Raw genomic sequence first — 18,993 nt, 5'->3', positions numbered from 1 at the left:
GTATGAGCTGTTGATATATTTTGGATGTTGATCCCTTGTTGGTCATGTAATTTGCAAATATTTTCTTCCATTCAGGAAGTCTTTTCGTTTTGTCAGTGTTTCCTTTGCTGTGCAAAAGTTAAGATTTAAAGTTTAATTAGGTCCCATTTATTTTCGCTTTTATTTCCTTTGCTTTGAGAGACAGATCCCCAAAAATATTGCTGTGACTTATGTCAAAGAGTGTTCTGTTATTGTTTTCTTTTAGGAGTTTTATAGTTTCCAATCTTACGTTTAGGTCTTTAATCCATTTTGAGTTTATTGTTGTATACAGTGTGAGAAAGTGTCCTATTTCATTCTTTTACATGAAGCTGTCCAGCTTTCCCAGCACCACTTATTGGAGAGACTGTCTTTCTTCAATTGTATGTTCTTGCGTCCTTTGTTGTAGATTAATTGACCATGTAAGTGTAGGTTTATTTCTGGGGTCTCTTTTCTGATTCATTTTTATGTGTGTCTGTTTTTGAGCCAGTATTGTACTGTTTTGATTACGGTAGCTTTGTAGCATAGTCTGAAGTCAGGGAGGGTGATACCTCCAGCTCAGTTCTTTCTTGGGATTGCCTTGTCTGAGCCTACAATCCTTGATTATGTTAATTCTTTATATCAGGTTCTGTTTCAGGGAGTTCCCTGGTGGTCCATTGGTTAAGACTCCACATTTCCAGTGCAGGGGGTCAGGTTCAATCCCTAGTCAGGGATCTAAGATCCCACATGCCGCATGGTGTGGCCAAGAAAAAATTGTTTCAATTTTAGTAGTGTTTTGTTTGTTTGTTCGTTTGTTTGCTTTTGCAGTATGCGGGCCTCTCACTGTTGTGGCCTCTCCTGTTGCGGAGCACAGGCTCCAGACGCACAGGCTCAGCGGCCATGGCTCACAGGCCCAGCCGCTCCACGGCATGTGGGATCTTCCTGGACTGGGGCACAAACCTGTGTCCCCTGCATCGGCAGGCGGACTCTCAACCACTGCGCCACCAGGGAAGCCCCAATTTTAGTAGTTTTAACAGTGACTCGGGGATTTTTGCAGCTTCATCAAAAATATTTTTTGTTGTAAAGTATATTTATAAACTTATTTGTTTTTTTTATGTGCTTGAATTTAACAGATAAAACAAGTACATAAAAATTGTGATAGACCTAAAACATTAAAACTGATAAAAAATATAGTGATTCGTATGCTTCTGAATATCCTCACTGCTAATATTTGCCATTAGCTAAATTTTCTTACAGTTAAGTCTTTCAACTAAAGTCACAAGTCTACAAGTCTAAGATCACTGTTACTCATTTTTCTTTAATAATGGGAGATGCAACTGAAATTTTTTTTAATATAAATTTATTTATTTTTTATTTTGGGCTGTGTTGGGTCTTGGTTGCTGCGCGTGGATTTTCTCTAGTTGCGGCGAGTGGGGGCTACTCTTTGTTGCAGTGTGCGGGCTTCTCATTGCGGTGGCTTCTCTTGTTGCGGAGCACGGGCTCTAGAGCACAGGCTTCAGTAGTTGTGGCTCGCGGGCTCTAGAGTGCAGGCTCAGCAGTTGTGGCGCACGGGCTTAGTTGCTCTGCAGCATGTGGGATCTTCCCAGACCAGGGCTCGAACCTGTGTCCCCTGCATTGGCAGGCGGATTGTTAACCACTGTGCCACCTGGGAAGCCCTGTTCCTCATTTTTAAATGAGTAGCTCACAAGCCTGTCTATAGATACATGAATATGCCAGGTTCTTTCACTGTTATATGAAGCAAGGTACAGATTATCTGTGGGGGGTTTTGCCTTGGTTTTTTTTTTTTGGCCGTGCTCCGTGGCTTTTGGGATCTTAGTTCCCCGACCAGGGATTGAACCCGGACCCTGGCAGTGAAATTGCCAAGTCCTAACCACTGGACCGCCATGGAGTTCCCCCATTTGTGTTTTATGTAGCGGTATTTATTCTCGAGGGAGGACCTCTCTGTGCCGCATGGCTGTGGCTCTCCTGGTGGGAGGAGGTCATCCTTGTGCTCAAGTGAGCGCTGCAGGCTGGTCCTACTGGGCGATCATGGGGCTCTTCTGGGTTTGAGCCCTCAGCCATCTCCTCCGTGGAGGGACTAGTGAGTGCAGACTGGCTGGGCGGGGTGCCTGTCACCCCCGCCAGCCTCCGCTCCCAGGCCCTGGGGCTTGGTGGCGAGAACAGGGTTGAACCGCGCTCGATCCTGGGGACACTGTCAGAAGCTGCCACTCAGTTCTTGGATGTTGTTCCTGAGACCACATCCTGGAGGATCTTCTCAGGCTGAAACCTAGTTGGGGTTCTGGGTGCTCCCTGGTCCTTGGTGCCAGCCTGCCGCGTCCCAGGAGGAGCAGCCTCCCGCCGTCCGTCCCCGGGGTGCTCGGGTGAGGTCCAGCCAGGGGGTCGGGGCAAGCTTCGCCCTGTGGGTCTGTCTTGGACCCTCACGCAGGGCAGGGCTGTGAGCAGCACGCGGCTTCAAAGCCGAGTCCAGCCTGGGCTCGGGTGTTCAGTGTGGGCTTGGCGCTAGTTTCCACCTGGCCTGGCTCGGTGCCATCTCGGACACTGGGATGGAGTTTGGAGGGTTCCGGCACCGGCGGCCCATGCTAGCGGTGGCTCCTCCAGCAACTGAAAAGCAGACGCTGTTGGGTGGCGCTGCCGTGCGGGGTGTTAGTTCCTCGGAGACTGGCCTCCCAAGATGGTGGCTGCCACCCCGCCGCTGTCAGGGTCCAGCTGCCGCTCTCTTAGCTCTGTCCCTCCAGATGGTACGTCCCCTGGGGAGAGTTTGGCGGCCGTCAGGGTCCCCTTGGAGGGCAGAGATGCCCAGAAGCCTGCGGTGGGGGTCCATCCACCCAGAATGCCAGTGGGAGAGCGAGAAGACAGGTGTCTGCAGCTCCAAGCGCGCAGGCCCTCTGAGCAGGCGGACTCCCCCTTGGCCTCGGGTGGGGGCATCCAAGTCAGTCCTGGCAGAGCTCACGATCGGGGAGGGGGCGCTGTGTCCCTGGTCAGGGCCCTGCCCTCATGACTTCACTTAACCTTCGTCACCCCCACAGGCCGTCTCCAGGTGCCGTCACGTTGCGGGGTAGGGCTTCCACACGTGGATTGGGGGGCCACGAGATCACAGCAGGGTGTGTTGTCAGGCGGCCTGTCATAGGGCTCGCTTGGCTGGGACAGTGAGGCTGGGGACACCGTCTCGTTTCCTAGGTACCACATGGAGTGTTTGGACCCCCCTCTCCAGGAGGTGCCAGTGGACGAGTGGTTCTGTCCGGAATGTGCTGCCCCCGGGGCCGCCCCTGCTGCGGGTAACACACTGCCCCCCCTCAGGTGGCCCGGACCCTTCCTGTGGGGCCGGCCCCTCGTCCCAGGGAGATCGCGTCCGGCTCTCCAGCAGGGGCGGCTTTCGGTTGCACTCCTTGGGCGGGGCACGGGCTGGAGACAGGGGGTTGGCTGATGGGGGTCTAGGAGCCCAAGCTCCAGGAAGACACCCTCTGTGCCCCGTTTCCCAGAGTCCTCCTACCAGGGCCAGGGCTCAGCAGAGTGCACGTCAGCCCAGGGTGTTTTCTTCCAAGACGCGGGTCCCGTGAGCGAGGAGGAGGTTTCCCTGCTCTTGGCCGACATAGTGCCCACCACCAGCCGGCTTCAGCCACACGCAGGGAGGACCCGGGCCATCGCCAGGACACGGCAGAGCGAGAGGGTCCGAGCGACGGTGAACCGGAACCGGATCTCCACAGCCAGGAGGATCCAGGTGGGTGCTGGTGGCCTCGCATCCTGGCCACGTGCAGGGAACAAAGCCAGGTGGGCCTGAGGCGGCGGCAGCAGTGGAGAGCTGGCCCTGGGGGTGCTGGGCAGTCGGGTCCGGCCAGTGGTTGGTAGCCCGGCCCATGGGTGCATCGTGGAAGCTGCCGGGGGTCCCCTGCCTTGCAGCTGTCACCTGCCAAGGCCGTAGCACTGAACTGAGAGGAGCTGAGAGGACTTCATGGGGAACGTGGTCCCGGGACCCCACCACAGATGCCCACAGTCCCTCCTGGCACCTCCGCCCTCCACTCTGAGGCCCGCAAGCCCTCCTTGTTCTGCATCCTTGCCTGCTCCTCGGGAGGCCTTCCCAGACCCCACTTCCCACTGGGCCCTTGGGGAGCCCCCAGCAGCCTGCCTGATGTCTGCTGCTGCCAGGCTGAGGCGTCCAGCCTCCCGGGGGCTCAGGGGGCTCCTCAGGGCTCCCTCAAGGGGCCTGAGGCGGCTCCGGCCCCCCTGACCAGCGCCGTCCCGTGCTGTGCAGCACGTCCCGAGGTACCTCATGTCTCCTCTGCTGGACGAGACCATCGAAGCTGTGGCCGCTGGGCTGAGCACAGCCGTGTACCAGCACCCCGGGCCGCGAGCCCCTGCCCGTCGGAGGAGGAAAGCAGGTAGGAAGCTCTGGCTTCCAGTGGTGGCTGCCATTCCTGTAGCCTGGTTTCCGCAGACCGTCGCGCAGAAGGCCCTGCAGGCCCAGGGGTCTGGGTCTGGTCCTTCCCGCTGAACCCCCCTAGGGTGCTGTTCATGCAGCAGCGCCCTGCATGTGCATCAGGGTGGCACAGCCTCCCCAAAGTTGATCGGGGAAGAGTCCCCAAGGACCTTGTGGAAGATTCGCGATGTTTTCTCTAAATTGGGCAACACACAGGTGAAGTCCCATACCTGGCTTTTCTGGGTGGGAACGGCTAAAATGATGAATTCAGTGTCTTTGCTGGTTTTGGCGCTGTTCACGCTTTCTAGTCCTTTTCTGTGCTAGTCTCGGTAATTTTGTCCCAGTAAGTTCCATTTTTCTTTGGTAGTCGACATCCCTGCCTGGGGAGAAGCTTTCACCCCAGTTTAACATCCTTGGCGATTTCTGGGTCTGTGCTCCATTTATATTCATGGGTTGGAATTCTCCAAAGAGAGCTTTCCTTTTTCTCCTTGACTATTCATTTAAACCAGTAGATGTGGTTTCCTGTTTTTTTCAGTGGGTTGCAATCTGTGGTCTTTTAAAAATCAACGTTATTGAGACATACTTTTCTGTGATGAGCACACCCACTCTGGGCGTATGGTTCCCGGTGAGACCGACGAGGCTTCCAGCCGGTGCCCCCACTCCCCAGGCAGCCCCTCCAGGCACCTGCCGTCCTGTCGTTGGCGCTAGCTGTGCCATCCTCGGTTCTCACTCGTGAGGTCTTGAGTGTGTGCTCTGGTTTGTCGCTCAGCACAGTGATTGGGGGCCTGTGTAGTGGGTGTCTGGGGTTAATTTCTGTTTATTGGTGAGGAACATGCCACGGCACGAACCACCCCAGCTTGTCCACCTGCCTGTGCCGGGCATTTGGGTTGGTTCTGTAATGAAGCTGCTGTGAGTATCTTTCCTGCAGGCAGGTGTTTCCGCTGCTCTGGGTCGGTAGAGAGCAGTAGACTAGTTGGTGCAACCAGTGAACGTGTGTTGGAGGTGACTCACCCCCTGCGCTCCCATCAGCAACGTGCGCGTTGTAGCTGCGCTGCGTTCTTGCCCACGCTCGTCCTCCCCACCCCCAGCGGGCGTGTGTGTGTCTGGTTCCGCTGCCCTGCGTGACCGTGCCAAGCGCATATGTGCTCCCGGAGAGCCCTCGCCCCCGAAGAGCTGAGCACAGAGAAGACACCCAAGGGCCGCCGGTGGGCGGTCCTGGTTCGCAACCCCGTGTAGTAGATGGAGCCAGGAGCTGTACCCCGAGGTCACGCTGATCACTGCCTTGAAGTTCAGGATGAGAGAGGTTTTGCTTCTCGTATTTTCTGTCTGGATCTCCTCTCATGTCCAGGGTCTCAATTCTCAGTCCCAGCAGTTGCTCCCTTGCATTTCACAGACCCGTCCCAGGATAAGAGCTGGAGGTGCTGCAGCTCCTGGAGAGACGGGCTCACTTCTCCCTTTGTCCCGAGTGGCCCCCACGCTTGGCTGTTACATCTTTGCTGTGAATATTTCACACTTTTTTAAAAAAAATTATTTATTTAATTAATTTATTGGCAGCTTTGGGTCTTCATTGCTGCGCGCGGGCTTTCTCTAGTTGTGGCGAGCGGAGGCTACTCTTTGTTGCGGTGCGCAGGCTTCTCATTGCGGTGGCTTCTCTTGTTGCGGAGCACGGGCTCTAGGTGCGCGGGCTTCAGTAGTTGTGGCTCACGGGCTCTAGAGCGCAGGCTCAGTAGTTGTGGCGCACAGGCTTAGTTGCTCCGCAGCATGTGGGATCTTCCTGGACCAGGGTTCGAACCCTGGTCCCCTGCATTGGCAGGCAGATTCTTAACCACTGCACCACCAGAGAAGCCCAATGTTTCGCACTTTTTACAGACGTAGTCACACTGTGGAAGCGCAGGGAGACAGGAACAGCACCCTGTGACCGTCTTGCCATGGCCTGGTGACTCCTGGCCGGGGCTGCTTCGTCTCTCTCCACCCCCTCCCCCTCTGTTATTTTGAAGCAGATCCTCATTTTACCTCTAAGTGTCTCACAATATGTTTCTGGAAGAGGGAGTCTTTCTTTTGATTGAACAACGAGGCCGTTGTTACACCCGAGGAGATGAGCAGTGATTGTGCAGCACACGGTGAAATAGCTCGTCGGGGTTGAAAGTTCTAATTGTGTCACAAATTGTGATGGAATTAAAAAAAATAGTTTACTTGAATCTCGAGCCAAAGGAGATCTGTGTTGCACTAGTGGCTGCCTGTTAAGTGTCTCTGTGTCCTCTGGACTGGGGGTGATGCAGGGTCTCCTATCCCGGTGCATCCCTCGTGGGCAGGTCTCACCTGCTCCGGCTGGGCGGCTGGAGCCCCGAGGCTGGCTCAGGTGCAGTTGGGCGTTTCGTTGGGTTGGTGGGGTGTTTGAAGGGTTGCTTGGGTTGGGGTTGGGGGTCCTCCCAGCGGGCAGCTCCGCCAGGCTCTCTGTTCACAGTCAGGCAGCCCCGGGGCTCAGGTCTCAGATCCATGAAGTGACGGAGGAGGTGAAGGAGAGGCTTCCTCCTGACGGGCTGCTTCCAGGAGTGCAGTTTCCGTGGACAGCACGGGCTCGCTGGCGCCTCCGTCTGTTTCCTTTGTTGAGCAGTTCTCAGAACCCCCGAGCTGCTTGTAGCATCCTTCAGTGGAGATCAGGTAGGGCTTTTAGCTTCATCGCGAGATCACAGATTCAAGTGTAGCGGAAGTGCTTTAACAGCACACGTCTTCTCGGAACCTGCTGTTTCTGTGCTGGGGTTCCTGAGAGTTCGGGGGTGCTGGAGCATCACAGAACTAGGGCGTCCTGTGGCTGCCATGGCTCGTCCCCAGTCAGCCCGTAGCGCCCCAGGGTGGCTGAGGGGGACGGAACGCTGCTGGGTTTGCAATGTAATCCTCAGGATACGTTTTACTGGACACGTACCGTGAGGTCATCTGTTTCCAAGCCTCTGGGAGAGTGCTTCTCCGGGGTGAGACCACCAAGTGGATACAGAGCTGGGAGCCAGTGTTTCCTTTTACTTTTGATTATTAGGGTTTGTGTTTTCTAATTTAATTTTGCTTCATAATTGTGTAAAATAATCTGCCGGTTCTAATAACGAGGTCTACAAATCAAAGTAGGCTCAGACCTACTCTGTTTTTGCTTTGCACTGCCTTCCCCCTCCCCTCCTCTGTGGCGAAGTATGTAAAACCCTATAACAAAAAAAAATAAAAAGAGGAAGGCCCCAGGCCGGGATGGACAGTTGTCGTCCGCTGGGTCTTGGGGGGGACACCTGGGGTGGGGCGCACAGTGAAGTGCGCGCTGTCAATGTGCTCTTTGTAGGAAGACGGAGGAAAGTGTCGGGAAGAAAGAAAACCCAGTCCAGATCATCTGTGAAGAGCAGGAGCTCGGGGACGAGGTCCAGGAAACGCCAGGGCCGCGTGAAGAAGAGTAAAGGGAAGAAGATAAAGGTAGCGTCGGATGGGGGATCACGCTGGGCGAGCTTCAGTCCTGTATGTGGGTATATAGTGGGAGTCGTAGAAGGACCCTTTTTTTATAATTACTTAGAGACTCACAGATAAATATGCACGTTTCTGTAGCACGGATTGAAGATGGGGCTGAGACGAGATGTGTTCTGGGCCCCGCAGAGCGGCTCCTGGGACCGCGGGGGGCGCAAGGGGCTGGGCTACAACCCGTCAAGGCGCTTGTGCCCTGGAGTGCCGGCATCCGGTGTGAGCCGGGTGGGGGCGAGGCGCAGGCGGGGTCCTCACGTGCGATGAGTACACGTTACCCTCCGGCTGCAGGATTGTGGCTACTCGGTCGGCTGTGTTTGGTGCTGCGGATTCGCAGTTGGAATGGAGGCTGTAGATTTCAGCCCTGTGGATCAGTGTTTCTCCCTCTGTCCCCTGGGTTCAGAATGAAGCCACAGCTCGTTCCCGCATCGCACGGACGCTGGGCCTCCGCAGGCCAGCCCATGGAGCCTGCATCCCCTCGGTGTACAAGCCTGCAGACCCCTCTCTGGGGCTGATGCGTGCAGACATCGGGGCAGCCTCTCTCTCCCTGTTTGGAGACCCTTATGAGCTGGACCCCTTCGACAGGTGACTGCAGAGGGGGAACTGGGGGGGCTCACTCTTTTCCCAGGCCCGTGGGCATGTCGCTCCTGGTGGAGGCATGGCTCAGCCTCAGAATTCGCATTTGTGAAATTCCTGCTTCCGAGTTGTTCTCAGAATTCTGTACCTACTCGTCCCCTAATTTGGAGAAAGATCTAACTTACTCGCCTGTCCCCCACCCCGTCCCCGCTCAGAGACTCGGGCAGCTGCTGACAGAAAACCGCTGCACGGGGCCTGGGTTCATTGTTGAGTCACGAGGGCTGCCGTGGGGGTAGTGCTTAGCCCGCCTGTGCCACGCGCTGCTGAGAGGTAGGGGGGTGGCCCCCTGGGCCTCGATGTGCAGGGTCACCCCGTGCCCTTTGGCATGTGTCCTCCTCCAGCAGTGAAGAGGCATCTCCGAGCCCTGCTTCCCCTCTGAGCATCAAGAGGAGGATCCTGTCCCGGTCAGCCCTGCGGTCGCACCAGCCTGTGGCCAGGCCCGTCTCCATGGGGCTCTCCAGGTGTGTCCTGGGGGACAGGATGGCCGGGGCGGTGGTGTGGGGTGGGGCCCCAGGCGTGCAAGGACCGTGGGCTCCATGTTGGGCTGGCGCTCTGCCACCTGGCACCCACGGCCTCTCCTGTGGCCTGTCCTCTGGCTCTTGGTTGAGGAAGTGCTGCGGCCAGTCCCAAGCCAAGGGCACAGGGACGAGGTGACAGCCCCAGAGGCTGCCTCCATGTGCCTAGCTCTGCTGCAGAACCCACAGCAGGGAGGGGCCGGGCAGGGAGCCAAGCTTTTTCTCTGTTTGACCCTCCAAAAGAAAGACTTAACCAACTCTACCAGTCGGCGTTGCTCACGAGCTCTTGCTTGTCAGTGAGTGGAGCCGGGGCCAAAGCCTCGGACGACTCGACCCCCCCCCACCCCATCTTCCTTTAGTCCGAGCTGCCGGGTGGGTCTCACCCCTCCCCTCGGGGCCACTGCCTGCTGCCTGGGTGTGGAGGCGCGTGGGCAGGAGGGCCGTGACCGCTGGACCTGCCCCGGGTCTGCCCTGCAGGAGGAGCGCTCCCGCCATGGCGCCCCAGCCGGAAGTGGATGCGGACCCCGGCCCTGACCTGCTGGGGAGCATCCTGTCGGGCCAGAGCTTCCTGATGATGAACGGCGCCGACATCGTCATCCACCGCGATGGCTCCCTCAGCGCCAAGAGGGCAGGTGAGGAGCCTCTGCGCACGGCCCACCGTCCCCACCTCTGCGCGCCTGGAGATGAGGACATGCGTTCCTCCAGGGACAGTCGTGTGGTGTGACCCAGCGGCTCTAGGGTTTGCTTCCGAGTGTAGGTGAGGGTCCTGAGGGACTGAAGATGCCTGTCCCACCGCTTTCTGATAACACATCTATCTGTTGGGGGAGTTACCAGGCAGCCCACAGGCCCTCCTTGCTGTCCGCAGCTGCCGTCTGCTCTCACAGCCCCAGGAACCAGCGTGGAGCCCTCTCCACGGATCTGGGCCCCAGCGGGATTCGGGCCCGGGGGGGATCTGGCCATGGAGGGCAGGGTAGGCTGCATGGGCGTGGTCATTGGTAGACTGGGGTGCTACCCTGTTTTCAAGTGTCCGTCACGGGCTCAGGCTCCTTCTGATCCACAAATAGCGTGAAGATAGTGTATGAAGCAGAAGGGGCTGCTGGGCAGCAGCAGAGCGAGCCTCCAGCCCCGTCCCTGTGCCCAGCCAGAGTGAGCGGGAGTGGAAACCGTGCACCGTTGGGAGGGTGTTCTGAGAAGGGTGGAGCTTTTTAAGGATGGGGGTGGGGACTGATGGCTGTTTGCCTTTTGTCTTTTAGCGCCAGTTTCTTTTCAGCGAAACTCAGTTGGTCCATCCAGAGGGGCAGAAGGCGCCGGGTCTGGGGCCTGCCTGCAGCCCAGAGGGACTCAGTCAGGAAGCGGGCCAGAGAGCTTGGGGTCCAGCTGTCCAGGCAGGGCTACCCCGGGCACACCCCCGGCCCCGCCCACCCCCGCCCATGTCCCTGTGCTCACGTTGGGGGCAGCTGTGAGACTGGACTCCTTGGTGACCCTTCAGTCAGGCCAGGCTCAGACCTTGTCCAGCGTGAGCAGACCCAGCTTAAAACAAAGTGACGGCCCCCGATTTAACGGCGACAGCAAGCACCCTCCGCCTCTTAGGTCTGCGGCATTGAAGACCTCGAATGGTAGCTCTAACTCGCCTTCCGAGAGCACGGTGCTGGGACAGGCCCCGAGACCAGCTCCCAGGAGGACGGACATCTCCGAGCTCCCCAGGATACCAAAGATCAGGAGAGACGACAGGCGGGTGGGCGAGGTCCCTGCCGGCGGGCAGAGTGTCGAGATTCCCAGCTCCTGCATCAGCCGGCTGACGGGCAGGGAGGGCCCCAGGCAGCCTGGCTGTGGCGCCAGGGCGGAGGGTGAGCCCAGCAGCAGGGGCGCTCAGGAGCCCAGCACGCGCTCGGGGGGCGGCCCCCAGCCCCCTGCCCCGCTGGGCCCCTCCCGGGGGAAGGGTGTCGGCTCCACCTTCGAGAGCTTCAGGATCAACATTCCTGGGAACACAGCCCATTCCGGCAGAGTCCTCAGCCCCGGCTTCTGTAACACGTTCCGGCCCGTGGACAGCAAGGTGCAGAGAAGAGAGAGCCCTGTGCCCCTCTTTTCCGTCAGGAAGACGAAGCAGCTGAAGAGCGAGATCTATGACCCCTTCAACCCCACCGGCTCTGACTCCAGCTCGGCCAGCAGCAGCCCCGAGCACCCGGGCTCTGGCCTCCTGCCCTCTGAGATCACGCGCACCATCTCCATTGACAGCCCCAAGGCCCCCGTGCTGCTGCCCGTGCGCTGCGTCACCTCCTACACGGTGCAGACCGGCATGGGGAAGGAGCCCGAGCCCCCTCAGGGGCCCTGCGGCCTGCCCGAGCTCCAGGGCGAGGAGGAGCCCATGGCACAAGCACAGAGGCCGTCCCCGCCAGAGCCCTGGGGGGACGAGGACCCACCACCCCGCAGCTCCTTCTTTGGCTCAGAGGGGCGGACGGTGACTTGTGTGACTGCGGTGGAGCCGGACGCCCCACCCAGTCCGGACGCCCTGCCCGCAACCACCCACAGGGTCGTGGAGCTGCGGTCCCCCACCCGTTCCCGCTCCAGGTCCAGCTCCCGCGGTGGGAAGAAAGCCCAGAGGCCGAGGGTCGCCACCAGGGAGCACCGGAGGGCCCGCTCAGGGTCCCGCTCGTCGCGCTCGGGGGACAGGAGCTCGCGGTCTGCGTCGCCACCGGCAGGTGAGGACCAGGCCAAGAGGCACCGGCCCAAGGCCCGGGATCGGAGGTCTTCCAGCGACCGCTCCAGCAGCCGCGAGCGCACCAAGCGGAGAAAGGCCAAGGACAAGAGCAGGGAGAGGAGGAGGGGCTCCTGGGGCCGAGGCCGGCGGAGGTCCCGCTCCGGCAGCCCCGGCAGCTCCTCCCACGAGCATCGCGAGGGCAGGAGGAAGAAGAGGCGGAGGTCGGGGTCCCGGTCTCGGGGGAGGGAGTGCTCACCCCACAGCAGCCTGGAGAGAGCCCGGAGGCCCAGGCACCCCCGGGAGAGGAGGGAGAGGCCCGACAGGGAGAGTGCCGCGCGGCTCCGAGACAGGCGAGGCTCCTGGGAGAGGAGGCGGCGTAGGTCCAGGTCACTCAGCCCCGAGCACAGGCCCCGGGAGCACCGGCGGCCTCGGTCCCGTGAGAAGCGCCCACGGCCCCGCCCCCGCTCCCCGGAGAGGAAGTTGGCTCCGAAAGAGGCTTCTCCGACACCCCTTCCCCAGGGGGATCCCAGGCTGGACAGGGAGCCCCCGGCCAGGCCCCTGGCCTTGGCAGGAACAGATGCCTTGCTGGAGGGGTCTGAGGCCGACAAGCCCCCCACAAAGGTCCCCCCAGTCCTGGAGGTGCCAGCCGAGTACCCCCCCGAGGATCTGGATTACGGTGACTCCGTGGAGGCAGGGCACCTCTTCGAGGACTTTTCAAACGAAGCCATCTTCATGCAGCTTGATGACATGAGCTCCCCGCCCTCCCCAGAGAGCACGGACTCCTCCCCAGAGCGAGGCCTCCTGCCCAAGCCCACTGGGCCCCCGGCTGGCCAGCAGCACGACGCTGGCCTGGCCGTGGCCATCATCCGCAGGGAGGTGTCTCGGATCCACAGTGAAGATGTGGCGCAGCCCCTGCCCAGGATGGAGGGCCCTCGAGAGGAGCACTTGCTCCAGCAGGACGCGGCCGAGGCAGCCACAGCTCCCTGCGCTCTGGGAGGCCAAGCCATGGGTGGGGTGCCTGCGGGGAAGGAGGAGGGTCCCTCTCAGAACCCCCTGCTGCGGGCTAAGGCGCTGGTGAAGAGAGTCACCTGGGACCTCCAGGAGGTGGAGAGCGGTGCCCCGGCTGAGGACAGAGGTCTGCGTGAGTAGGCGCTTGGGCGGGGTGGGGCAACGGGGCGGGATACAAGGATGGCTCAGAGAGACCACCACGGAGTCTTCTCCCTGGATGGCTCACGGGCCTCCTTGGTCATGCAGGGAGATGGCCACGGCCTGACCTGTGGTCCTTGCTGCTGGGATGCTTTTCTGGAATTTTCCAGCCAGGAAACAGCCTTCTGGCGTGGCCACAGAGCACCCACCCCCCTGTGTTGGCCCTCAGGGACGCCGCTTCACAGGCCGCAGAAGCCCCGGGAAACCGAGGACGCGGGCCCCGTGGCTGCGTTCCAGCAGGCTCCCTTCTCTGAGCCCCCTCCCCCTGGTTATGTGCTTCCAGAGCCTGGCCTTCCTGATGCTGACCCTTCTCAGGTGGGCGCCTGGCCTGCAGGGATGTGGCGTTGGGCTCAGGCCACTCAAGCTGGGCCGGGTTGGGGCTGAGGGCCTCATGCACCAGCCCCTTTCTGCCGGGGCTTTTAGTGGTTCGGGAGTGGGGGTTGGGAGCACGTTGCCTTGGGCACTGGGGCACCGAGCTCTGCAGGGGCTGAGCAGGCTGTGCTCTCGCCCAGGTACAGAGCCTGCACCTGCCCCCCACTCCGGCTCTGCCTTCGAGTGTCCCACCATATGCACCTGTCAGCCAGCCCGCGGTCCAGTTCCTCTTGCAGGGGAGCCTGCCCCTGATGGGCTGCGGGGTGGCCCAGAGCCCGGCCCCAGTGCCCACCGTCCTGACTGCAGCCTCAGAGCCGGCTGGTCATGCTGCCACTATGACCGCCGCCGCTGCCAACAGCTCCGAGGAGAGAACAGCTGCTCCCAGGCCAGCCTCGGAGAAGACCAAGAACGAGGAGGTGAGTCCCGCCCCTCCTTCCTCCAGGGACTGAGGCAGGTGGGTGGGTGGGTGGGAAGCCAGGGGCCAGTGGTCTCACAAGTGTCCCCCCCAGTACATGAAGAAGCTGCACGTGCAAGAGCGGGCTGTGGAGGAGGTGAAGCTGGCTATCAAGCCCTTCTACCAGAAGAGGGAGGTGACAAAGGACGAGTACAAGGACATTCTGCGCAAGGCCGTGCAGAAGGTGGGTGTGGGGTCCGTGAGCCCAGAGAGAGGGGCTCCGGCCCCAGGGTCGCTCGGCCACATCCTGGGCGCAGCTTCAGGCCAGTTGTAGCCACGCCTCATTGATGCTTCGGGGGTATAAAATGCTGGTGTTTGTGAGGGGCTTACGACTGTGTCCTCGTGACTTTAGTTAAAGAGGCTAAATGACACAAGATGTTTAACCCAGCTCATGGGTAGGAAGTGAGACCCTGAGAGATGGACATGCCAGCTGATCTCAGTGGGACCCTCAGCAGCCCTTGAGGGGGGCAGAGCAGGCAGGCGCACGTCAGGCTGCCTGCTGTCCCTCATGGCGTGGTCCCCAGGGCTCCATCCCCATGATCCCTGACCACGCGGGTTTGCAGGGACATCCGGGTAACTGTGCGCCACTCCCCCAGATCTGCCACAGCAAGAGTGGGGAGATCAACCCCGTGAAGGTGGGCAACCTGGTGAAGGCCTACGTGGACAAGTACAGGCATATGCGCAGACACCGGCGGGCCGAGGCCGGTGAGGAGCCGCCTGCCCAGGGTGCCGAGGGCTGAGGCCTGCCCGGGGCCCTTCTGGCTGGAGTAGCCAAAGCAGAAAACTCCGGGCCACTCGCCCTCCCGTTTCCAGGGTTCCTGTGATCGCACGTGGTCTGTGCACCTGTCTTGCTCACAGTTTAAAACTGGACTTTTATATGTACATTATAGACACACACTGTTCCCATTGTGTTCTAATTTATCAAAAACGGATTATCTTTAGAAATGTCTTGATTGGCTCAGTACTTGGGCAAAGCCTTTGGTGATGAGAAACCAAAGGTGGGGCGAGCGGGCGGCGCTTCTCCCACAGGCAGCCGTCTGGCCCCAGGATCCCTCGTCTGCTCGCTGTGTTTTGTAATTGCTCGGGTTTACACTTGGGTCCGCCTCCCAAGCAGAGCAGTGTTGGCGGGTCTCGAAGGCCAGGGACAGGCCTTGGGCGCAGCACAGATGGGGAGCCCTGTTCACGGCAGAGGGGCCCCAGGTGCTGCCCCCTCTGGGGGCAGGGGGGACACATGTCCTGAGGGCCCTTGCGCTCTTGGAGCAGTTTGTTGGCTCTAAAGCATGCCCTGAGTTTCTTCACTGTGAAGTCAGGAGAACGGGTGTGCACAGGAGGCCTACGTGGACGGGGCAGGGGGCTCCCTTCCTGGGCCCACAGGTCACGGGCTTCCCGTGAAGTAGGGTGAACCTCGCATCCACAGTGCCCCTCCCAAGCCTCAGTCTCAAGCCTGCCCCTGGTCAGGACATCAGCACTGGTTCTTGGGATCTTTTTATTAGATCGGGAGGGGTTGGGGGCCCAGCCTAGCCAGGCTGCTCCGCCTCCATCAGGAAGTGCTCCAGGAAGTGCTCCAGGTCATCATAGAGGCTGTTGCAGCTGGAAAGGCAGAGGCTGAGGCTGCCGCTGTCCAGAGAGGACGCGCCTTCGCGCTGCACGCCCTCCAGGTATGCTCGGCACAGCCATGGCTCCAACTGTGGGGAGGGCGCGGTCAGGTGGGGGGAGGGCGCGGTCAGGTGGGGGGAGGGCTGTGTGCAGCCTCCCTCCCTCCCCCCACCCCCACCCCAGGGACCCTCCACCTCACCTTCACCAGGACCAGGCTCTTCTCCTTGGGCCTTCCCACTGACAGGTCCTGCCCAAAGCCCAGATAGATGGTGTAGTGAGGGGAGCCCCGGCGCCGGCAGGCCTCAAACTCCCCCAGTTCTGCAGGACAGGGCTTTGGTGAGGGGGGGTGGGGGGAGGCGGGGATGCTCTCAGCCCCAGGGCAGGTGCATCACTGACCTTGGAAGAAGGTGCTGAAGTCAAAGATGGGGGTGTCGCAGTTCCGGGGCAGCAGGCGGGCGGGGGTGGAGGAGCTGGCCGAGCCCAGGGGCCCTCCCACCTCCCAATAGACCTTACACTTGCCCAGGCGCCGGGCCCACAGCCTGAGACCCCGCAGTTCCAGCTGCAGGCCGGGGGCTACGTGCTGCAGCAGCTTCTCTGTGTAGTGGAGCTGCTTCTGGTCGGGCAGCTCGGCGGGGCTGGGAAAGGCTACTCGCTGGTGCTCTGAAGCCCCACCACCTACATCGGGGGGGCCATACAGGAGCACACAGCTCGGGCGCCCCACCACCTCTTGCAGCACTGTTCGGCCCTTGTACGTGATGGTCAAGTCCAGGGCCCCCAAGCTGGGCAGTGTGTGCAGACCGAGCTGTGAGCAGGTGGGACCAGCCACGTGCAGATGCCCTGCCATCAGGGTGCAGGCACTGGGGGAGGCTGTGGTGCGGGGCTCCGCCTCTCGGGGCTGCCAGGGGGCTGGGGGTGGGCCTGTGTCTGGAGAGGAAGGCAGGCCTGAGCTGGCACCCGAGCCGCCAGCTCCTCCCATTTCCTTCCACATGTTCCCTAGCTCCTGTTAGTTAGGCCTGGGGCTGTGGCGCCACATTTACTGTGGCAGGCACAACTCCCAAGCAGGGAGCTCTGGACCTGAGGAGGCTCAGCTGTGCCCAGCAGGGATGATGGCCCACCTCTGGCCAGCACTGTCCCTGCTGGGCACCCCCCTCCCCCGGGCCCTCTCTCCCCGGGGACTCTGCTGTCCTGCCTGTCTCTCCCCTTGGCACACAGAATTCTGCAGGGCAGAGCATCCCCCTCCAACAGCCCCTCACCAGGAGCCCCAGGGGCTATCGGCTCCACCCCACACGCAGCTTTCAGCACATGGTCCTCCAGGCAGCTCTGCTGCAGAGCCTGGATCAGTAGGTCCCCAGCATCTCCGGCTGGGCTTGGGGCACAGGGCTCAGGGCTCAGCCCGGCCAGCCCATCCTGCAGGAGAGGACAGACGGTCCCAGCATAACTCAGCAGCTCCCCAGCCCAGTGAGAGGGGGCGGCCCCAAGGTGGGATCCAAGAGGGCAGTGACCTTACCCTTGTAGGTGGGGCATCTTCAAGGGCCTTGTCCTCCCCCTGGCTAATAATGCCTGGGCTTTCTGAGGGAGAATTAGGGTTGGGGGAACACTGGACTTGCGACTCTGGAGTGGGACACCTAGGTGTGAATCCCTGGGCAGCTCCTCAAAGCTCAACCGCACTTCCCCTTCACTGATCCCAACGGGCCCATGAGCTTCCTCCCAGCAATCCCCAGTCCCCGCTAGCCGCGCCACACGCCCTCACCCCGGCCCCGCCATCCCCCAGCAATCTGGCACCAGCCTCTCCCATGCCAGTTTTCTAAAACCGAAAATCCGACCCAGCGGCTGCTCCCGGGACAGAGCCAAGTCTCCCTGCCGGCAGCCCTGCCGTGGCCTCCTCACCTCCACACGCCGGCCCGGGGGTGACCATGTACACCTTATGAGGGTCGGTAGGGTCCCCCGAGTTGTCTTGCAACATCACGAAGCGCCGCGTACAATGCAGCGCGCAGCGGAAGTTGGTTTTCCAGGAAGCTCGGAGCGCACTCTCGGCGGTCGGCCGGGCACCTGCGCTGCTGCAGAGAGGCCACCTGCCGCGGGCCACAGCCCAGGCCTGGGGAGCGAGACTGAGTGGATTACGCGGCCCGGACACTCGGGCCTGGGCCTGGACCGGCCCTCCCCCGCCCCGGGCGGGGCTGGGGTCCCACCTTGAAGATGCGCGAGTCGGCCTCTCCCAGGTCCTTCCGCGCAAAGTGCTTCCAGGGCACGCGGAAGCGCGTTCGGGCCGCGTCCAGCCACCGTAGTCCCTCGTAGCGGCCGCTGCTGACCTCGCCCAGAAGCCAGTCTCCGAAGAGCACGCGCGGGGTCCCCCTGCGGGCGGAGCAGACGGGCGTCAGGGCGCGCGCGGGCCACTGGGGGCGTGGGTAGGGTCGGCAGCGGGCAGCGCGGCGGGCTCACCCGTCGGGAGCCACGGCCATTGCTCCCTCCGCAAGGGCCGGGCGTAGAGAGAGCGGCGCGCCCTCCGCGGCGAGGGCTGGGGTCGCGGGGGCAGTCGGGGGATGGCGCAGGTGAGAGGAGGGTTCCGCCTGAGTCTCCGCAGGTAGTCCCGGGTGTTGGGGTCCCAAGTGTTGGGGTCACAGATGGAAGTTGAGGACTTCTGGCCACGGTGTTGCCCAGGTGAGTCCTGGCCAAGGAGGCGATGGGTGTGGCTACAGATGCGGCGGGGCCTCGGGCACACGAGGGGCCACAGGTGTCGAGCCGGCGTCCGGGCTGGGCCCTGCGGGGGCGCGACGCGAACGGCCGTAGGAAAACGAAACCGCGCGCTGCGGGAAAACGAAACCTAACCCGCCCCACCCCGCGCGTCACCGCGATCTCCGCCTCCAGGTCCCCCAGTTCCGGACCCGTGCCCCTCGCCGTCACCCGCTCTGCCCGCCCCCTCCTGGTCACTGCTCCGCGGAGTGAACCTGGGGTCCGACGCGGCCGTCGCTGCCTTTCTCGCTCCGCGTGGGTTGGGAGTCCCGAGTACCTGGTACTGGCACCGCCGGCGCGGGAAATTTCGGCTCCGCTGGGGCTCCGGAGCAAGCGCTTTTATGGTGGCGGGGGCCGGAGGCGGGGCCGGGGCCGGGGAAGTCACGTGCTCCCGCGGGCGGGGGCGGGGGCGGCACTGGGGTCCTGGCTGCCGCAGGGCACAGCCCCTTCGGAGTCCAGCCGCTCCCCTCCCTCACCCAGCGCTGCGGGGGGCTGGGGCGCCAGCAACCAACGTGGTGGGAGAAGCAGTGGGATAAGTTGGGGACCCCGGGATCAGAAACAAAACCAGTCAGGTCCCTGAGCGGACGAGCGGGTGAGGGGGGTGCGTGGGAGGAGATGCAGCTGTGCTCTTCGGGTTCTTACCAGTGACAGTTGTCCAGGCAAGAATACTCAAATACTGTCGAGATTAAAATATTTGGAAAGGAATCGGAAATGCCTTTTCGTGAGGAAAAAACGCCAGTGATGCATAAGGGACAGTGGCGGTGGTCGGGGCTGAAGTCCTGACTGAGGGTCGACCCTGAGGAAGCCAGTGGAGGGGGCTCGGTCCCCAACTCCGTGGCTCTGGGTCGCGTCCACAGCCTCTGTCCTG

The 18,993-nt window shown here is 61.3% G+C and overlaps 2 protein-coding genes across 14 annotated transcripts in view; one reads left to right on the top strand and one right to left on the bottom strand.

The window, feature by feature from the left end:
- PHRF1 (PHD and ring finger domains 1) overlaps positions 1-15,049 on the top strand; it is a 28,743-nt gene extending 13,694 nt beyond the window's left edge. For 2 of the 11 annotated variants that reach the window (XM_029207111.1, XM_029207119.1), the window contains 12 exons: positions 3,193-3,290; positions 3,495-3,733; positions 4,265-4,391; positions 7,749-7,876; positions 8,322-8,503; positions 8,896-9,015; positions 9,547-9,701; positions 10,323-12,908; positions 13,143-13,288; positions 13,486-13,761; positions 13,855-13,983; positions 14,396-15,049. In XM_029207111.1, the coding sequence (XP_029062944.1) occupies positions 3,193-3,290; positions 3,495-3,733; positions 4,265-4,391; positions 7,749-7,876; positions 8,322-8,503; positions 8,896-9,015; positions 9,547-9,701; positions 10,323-12,908; positions 13,143-13,288; positions 13,486-13,761; positions 13,855-13,983; positions 14,396-14,539 (4,330 nt within the window). In that variant the 3' untranslated portion in view covers positions 14,540-15,049. Of the gene's footprint in view, positions 1-3,192; positions 3,291-3,494; positions 3,734-4,264; positions 4,392-6,149; positions 7,091-7,748; positions 7,877-8,321; positions 8,504-8,895; positions 9,016-9,546; positions 9,702-10,322; positions 12,909-13,083; positions 13,289-13,485; positions 13,762-13,854; positions 13,984-14,395 lie in introns of those variants that run through there. The other 9 variants (XM_029207118.1, XM_029207117.1, XM_029207112.1 and 6 more) reach the window with 9 other exon arrangements.
- Positions 15,050-15,274: 225 nt separating this feature from the next.
- IRF7 (interferon regulatory factor 7) lies at positions 15,275-18,459 on the bottom strand. Of its 3 annotated transcripts, none has more exons than XM_029207122.1 (9): positions 18,403-18,459; positions 17,835-18,153; positions 17,585-17,747; positions 17,283-17,490; positions 16,903-16,964; positions 16,649-16,802; positions 15,792-16,319; positions 15,595-15,713; positions 15,275-15,484 (listed from the first exon to the last, which is right to left on the bottom strand). In XM_029207122.1, the coding sequence occupies exons 2-9, from the start codon at positions 17,852-17,854 to the stop codon at positions 15,317-15,319; spliced, it is 1,422 nt and encodes a 473-aa protein (XP_029062955.1). In that variant the 5' UTR covers positions 17,855-18,153; positions 18,403-18,459; the 3' UTR covers positions 15,275-15,316. The 3 variants fall into 3 exon arrangements, with proteins under 3 accessions (XP_029062955.1, XP_029062954.1, XP_029062956.1); XM_029207121.1 differs by having other exon boundaries at positions 18,341-18,453; XM_029207123.1 differs by lacking the exons at positions 16,649-16,802; positions 16,903-16,964 and having other exon boundaries at positions 17,835-18,453.
- Positions 18,460-18,993: the final 534 nt, after the last annotated feature.

Source organism: Monodon monoceros, unplaced genomic scaffold (assembly GCF_005190385.1).
Source record: "Monodon monoceros isolate NGI ecotype Baffin Bay Population unplaced genomic scaffold, NGI_Narwhal_1 Super_Scaffold_7, whole genome shotgun sequence".
In the NCBI taxonomy this organism is placed as follows: domain Eukaryota; kingdom Metazoa; phylum Chordata; class Mammalia; order Artiodactyla; family Monodontidae; genus Monodon; species Monodon monoceros.
This window is presented reverse-complemented; position numbering and strand designations above follow the sequence as displayed.

Coding starts and splice junctions, on each gene's coding strand:
- IRF7 (XM_029207122.1), bottom strand. CDS start 17,854: ATGGCCGTGGCTCCCGACGG. Junction 17,748..17,834: donor ATGGCCGTGGCTCCCGACGG/GTGAGCCCGCCG, acceptor CTCCGCCCGCAG/GGGGACCCCGCGCGTGCTCT. Junction 15,714..15,791: donor CTTCAGCACCTTCTTCCAAG/GTCAGTGATGCA, acceptor CCTGTCCTGCAG/AACTGGGGGAGTTTGAGGCC.